This window comes from Cherax quadricarinatus, chromosome 71 (assembly GCF_038502225.1).
Source record: "Cherax quadricarinatus isolate ZL_2023a chromosome 71, ASM3850222v1, whole genome shotgun sequence".
NCBI lineage: Eukaryota > Metazoa > Arthropoda > Malacostraca > Decapoda > Parastacidae > Cherax > Cherax quadricarinatus.
In genome coordinates, this window is record NC_091362.1 from 6,223,419 (window position 1) to 6,229,418 (window position 6,000).

The 6,000-nt window shown below is 36.5% G+C and overlaps 1 protein-coding gene across 5 annotated transcripts in view; it reads left to right on the forward strand.

Moving 5' to 3' along the window:
- LOC128700282 (CDKN2A-interacting protein) overlaps nt 1–6,000 on the forward strand; it is an 89,643-nt gene that overhangs the window by 8,114 nt on the left and 75,529 nt on the right. For 4 of the 5 annotated variants that reach the window (XM_070099975.1, XM_070099980.1, XM_070099976.1 and 1 more), the window contains exon 2: nt 3,818–4,000. In XM_070099975.1, the coding sequence (XP_069956076.1) occupies nt 3,831–4,000 (170 nt within the window). In that variant the 5' untranslated portion in view covers nt 3,818–3,830. Of the gene's footprint in view, nt 1–2,159; nt 2,256–3,817; nt 4,001–6,000 lie in introns of those variants that run through there. The other variant, XM_070099977.1, reaches the window with a different exon arrangement.

Here is a 6,000-nt window from a genome sequence, read left to right on the forward strand (position 1 = left end):
ATCTTAAGTTAATTTTAAGCCAGCCCGTAATGCTATGCATAGTATAAGTGGCTTTGGCATGCTGCTCTTATCTGTATTTTTTTGTACCTCTGTATGTGTGCTCAAATTGAAAATAAATAAATAAATAAATAAATTTGTTTTGATTTCTTTTGTTTTGTTTGTTAATTTGTTTGATATGGTTCGGTTGTACAGTAAATCCTCCACATATTATTATTATTATTAGTATTATTATTATTATTATTATTACATAATAGACCTGGAAAATACAGAACAAAATCCACTGGGTTAATAGATTCAGCAACAATGATCAAAGTTTGTTGGTAATATAGACCAGCTTTGCTTTACTTTGCTTTACAGCACCTTGCTTTACTTTGCTTTACAGCACTTCTCTAATGCAGCAGTTATCAATTATACCCATTCTTTATATATTCAGACTTCCTACAGTAAATATAGTCACCACTCACTATACCCTTGTGGGTTTAGTGCTTAGCTTCGATTATTATCATAATAATAATCATAATAAATCACTTGCTATAATTTAAATACAAAAATTTTTTAATGTAAGTAATGTGTGTACTGTATATGCATTTTTTTTTAGGCCTAGCTGTATTGTTCACCTAATATGATAGTATAAACATGTCATCAGGCTTTTATATGCATTTAAAGGTGAAAAAGAGCTATGTTTCACTTGATGCTGGTGAAGTGCTCTTGATCTAGGGAATTGGATTTGTGCTCCAGTTCCCTGACATGAGCCTGCATATTTCCCCCCCCCCCCCCCTCCCAGTGTGCTGTATAATCCTATGGGTTTAGCTTTCCCCCCATGTTTACAATAATAATAATAATGGTTTGTGGCAGTAGCTTGGAATGTAACCTGCTGTATATGTGGGGCCCTCCTGTGTAATTATCATCATTGTTAGACCATAACAATCTCTTCTGTCCACTAAGAGTGCCAGTACTGCCCCTTCCTTCCCCAGTCGTTAATCCAGTACTGTAGGGCCCCACTTATACAGCAGGTTAGGTTCCAGGCAACTGCTGTACAGCAAAAATTGCTGTAAAGCGAATCATAGCCTAATAACATGTTTACACTATCATATATTAAGTAAGCAATAGTTACGCCTAAAAAAATGCACATACGTACTGTATGTGCATTTCAACAAACCGGCCATATCCCACCGAGGCGGGGTGGCTCTAAAGGAAAAACGAAAGTTTCTCCTTTTACATTTAGTAATACAGTGGACCCTCGTCTAACGAATATCGTTAATCAAGTTTGTTTAGTGTTAGTCAAGGCAAAATGTTAGCGTTAAAATGTATCGCTAGTTGGATTTAACGTTATACAATGCCATCGTTGGTCGAGGGTCCAGTGTATATACAGGAGAAGGGGTGACTAGCCCCTTGCTCCCGGCATTTTAGTTGCCTCTTACAACACGCATGGCTTACGGAGGAAGAATTCTGTTCCACTTCCCCATGTAGATAAGAGGAAATAAACAAGAACAAGAACTAAAAAGAAAATAGAAGAAAACCAAGAGGGTGTGTATATAACTGTTTGTACGTGTATGTGTAGTGTGACCTAAGTGTAAGTAGAAGTAGCAAGACTTGCCTGAAAATCTTGCATGTTTATGAGACAGAAAAAAAGACACCAGCAATCCTACCATCATGTAAAACAATTACAAGCTTTCGTTTTACACTCGCTTGGCAGGACGGTAGTACCTCCCTGGGCGGTTGCTGTCTACCAGCCTACTACCTAGAATACACATTACTTACCTTAAAATATTTTTTGTTCTCAGCTTAGTGAGTGTTGGAATATATTTATTGTAGGAAGTGTGAATAAATGAAGAATGAGTATAATTGAAAGTCACAGCATTGGCGGAGTGCTGTAAAGTGGGGCACTCCTGTCTATTGATGGTTTACTACAGGTCTTCCTCAACATTCGCGAGGGTTAGGGGATCAAGAGCCTCGCGAATGTTGAAAAACCGTGAATTTTTGGTGCCCCAATATATTGTAGGGAAATATATTACAATACTGCTTCCTTAACTTGTTGAACCATGAATAATCATAAAATACATGAAAACGTTATAATTGTACTAAATATATACATGTTATGCTTTAGTAACATATGTTATTTAATAACATGTATGTTAATAACATGTATGTTATTAAATGCCACAGACTCCACCACTGCCTCCACCATTGCGAGTCCCTACTACCCTCCCTCCGACCCCCGCAACTGGCAGCCAGTCCTCCCACCACTCAGTGTGGTGAGTGTTTTGTTTGTTCATTATTTGCTATTAAACTACAGTATAAATAATGTAAACCCATTCATGACTGCATATTGGAATGGCTATTCGGACAGGTATTAGACGGTGACATCATGTGTTTACTCTTGAACCTCAAAGAATCTAACATTTCTGCTATTGCTAATAATAACAATAGTAATAATAATAATAATAATAATAATAATAATAATAATAATAAATACGATATAATTGAAGAAGGAAATTGTACAAAAATACGAGGGAGTGGTTGACACATCGTCAGTGTGACTTTGTTTATGCTGGAGTGAACATTAGTCTCCCTGCTCTTCCAAACATTTCACAATAATTCAGCGGTTGAGGCAGTGGTATTTAATAACATATGTACTATTATTATTTATAACATATATGTTATTAAATACCACTGCCTCAATCACTGCCTCTACCACTCCAGTCACACTCAATCTACAAGCACCAAACACAATGATACACAAATAACCCGCACATAAGAGACTAATGTTCACTCCAGCATAAACAAAGTCACACTGATGATGTGTCAACCACTCCCTCGTATTTTTGTACAATTTCCTTCTTCAATTATGTCATTTTTATTATTATTATTATTATTATTATTATTATTATTATTATTATTGTTATTGTTATTGTTATTATTGTTATTATTATTATTATTATTGTTATTATTATTATTATTACTACTATTGTTATTATTAGCTGTAGCAGAAATGTTTAATTCTTTGCAGTGTTCAAGAGTAAACACATGATGTCACCGTCTAATACCTTTCTTAATAGCCATTCCAATATGCAGTCATGAATGGGTTTACATTATTTATACTGTAGTTTAATAGCAAATAATGAACAAACAAAACACTCACCACACTGAGTGGTGGGAGGGCTGGCTGCCAGTTGCGGGGGTCGGAGGGAGGGTAGTAGGGACTCGCAGGTGGCAGGAAACTTAAATATGATTTGGCGGCTGGGAATTTGGTGGCTGGGAATTTGGCGGTTGGGAATTTGCGAATGTGTGATGCCCGTGAAAGTTGAAAGCGTGAATGTTGAGGGAGACCTGTATATTTTTTTTTACTGCAGTGAGCACTGAGTTTTGTAAATAACTTGGTTAACTTTGTTAGTATTGTATCTCCTTTTATTATAACTGATTTTTACACAGTTGAGTTACTTAGCTGTTTTACAAGGACTTCAATGGAAATAAGTCATATTGTCTGACTTTTTTTGGTTATCCTAGGTAATTAATACTGTGTATGATAATTGTACCTATGTGTACCTGTGATTAAATAAACTTATAGTCAAATTGCTCTGAAAACATAACTACTACAACTACTGTACTATTATGTATAACTGCAGCAAGACCTAACTAGATTAAGGAAGTGGAGTAAAAGATACATGATGTAATTTAATGTGGATAAGGACTTGGTAATACTGTACTGTGTAATAAAAGCTAACATTTTTTCCTATTGGTTGTATGCTTTATAATGATTTCTTCTCATATTGGTGCATTATACTGTACTTTCATACATATTTCTTTACATTGACAGAAAATACATCAAGATGAGTGTCAACACTAACTGGGACATTGAATCCTACCGTGCTCCATATGAGAGTGGTGAGCACTGGGCCTTGAAGCAGGAATTTATGGAAGCGCATAAATCAAGAATACCAGAAGACCGTCTGGTGTGCTTAGCTCAAGTGTTTGTCAATATTGAACTGTTGGGTTGTAGGTGAGTAGATACTCAGTAGTACCACAAGTGCATAGACATGATAGTTCAAGTGACCTGAACTGTAACATTCCCATCCCTCCTTCAGAGTGCAGATACTGTACTTCTCACTGCCAGGACTCTGGTCTGGCTGACTGGTTTTTATGAATACCTTCATAAATGTTGCCATCCTCACACACCAACAGCACGTCTAGCCATGGAAACTATTGTCTCTATTCATTTCACTCTTAACTCTCTCGCACAAGCCTGCTGAATGTTCAAGTCCTCAAGTATTCAAACCAGCCTCTACTTCCTCTCTTAGATCTGATATCTGATATTTTGTATACTGTATCAGCCTTAATTTCGAGACATACAGTAAAGCCTCATGATGTGGGGGGGGAGGGGATATGTATCAAAATTGTTAGGTAAAATAGCATTACATGAAGTAAAGAAAATTTGGAAAAAAGTTGTTCCACACACCTCAAAATTTACCATTTTTTTTATTACTGTGCTAGGTAAAAATTGCTGTTTACAGCATAAATTACTACACATTCTAGTAGTGTTCAGTTCTTCACTTTGAAGGGTAGGGAGAGGACTAATGTTTATCTACTGGGCTGAGGTGGATGACTGTAGGTCTTGTGTTGATGTTGATGCAGAGTTGTCAGTACAGGTCCTCCATAACAAATCCGGCATCATTGGGACTTGTAGTGTGCCGGATTACTGAGTTTGCTGGTTTACAGAGTGGTTAGGTTAGAATACACCTAATAAAATTAACAAACTTGACTTGCGCAAAAATCGAACATTTCTGGTACTTTGAGGTCAATTTCAAGGTACTTTTCGTCATGAAAGCAATCAAAATCATGTCTATTTCTGTAATATATCTTCCATTCTATCAAGTGAGTCCAAAAAAATGAGAATACAACCATAAAAACCATACGAAAATATACTGCAAAGAGGCGGCTAATGGCTGAGAAGTGAACTCCCTTATTTATCATCCATCTTTTTTATTTTTGTTGTACGTTAAGAAGCATCTTTCCATCATACATTGCCCAAGTTTCAATGAGATAGCCCAACAAACAACCGAGAAAAAAAAAATATTTACCAAAAATCATATATGGCAAGCCCAAGCCAGGTACTGGAAATAAGTCACTTTGTCTGACTTTTCTAGGTTATCCTAGGTTCTCTGTACAAACACTGCTATGTATGATAATCTATGTAACTGTATTTATGTATACCTGAATAAACTTACTTACTTCTAGTCTGTCAACTGAGTACAAGAAACTGCCCATTCACTTATTTCAACTACCCAATAAAGTGGTCAGAAATTGGCAGTTTGGCCAATTTTACACAAATTTCAAGATTCCAATTTCAAAATAGGGTCCAGAATAAACAATACAGACATTCCTGGCACTAAAATAACATTTACTCTGTTCATTAGTCATGGCTCCAGGCCCCTCTTATATTACTCTTGCTTACCATTTGGAATTTTTATTCACACAAAAAAAATAGAAGATTTACTGTTATGCAGACTATTGCATTATTGTAATTGTATAAATAATGTCAACCCAGACTACGTATTGGAATTTTGACTGGCAGACGGACAGGTATTGAACGGTGACGTCATTTGTTTACTCTTGAGCTTCGCTAAAGAACAGAACATTTTCGCTACTGTGAGCGCAATTTCAAGGTACATACTTTTCGTCATGAAAGCAATCAAAATCATATCTATTTCTGTAATATATGCAGTGGACCCCCGGTATTCGATGGCATCGGTATTCGATAAATCCGGTATTCGATGCATTATATCGCAAAAAAATTTCCTCGGTATTCGAATGAAAACCCGGTATTCGATACGATTCGTATGAGACCTGTCCACGTGTGGCCTGAACTGCCCCGTGTGTGCCAGTGTTTACAAGCCAGCCAGTGTGCGCGCATCTAAGGATACATTCGGTACATTCCATATTATCACTGTGTTTGGTGCTTGTTTCTGCAAAATAAATCACCATGGGCCCCAAGAAAGCTTC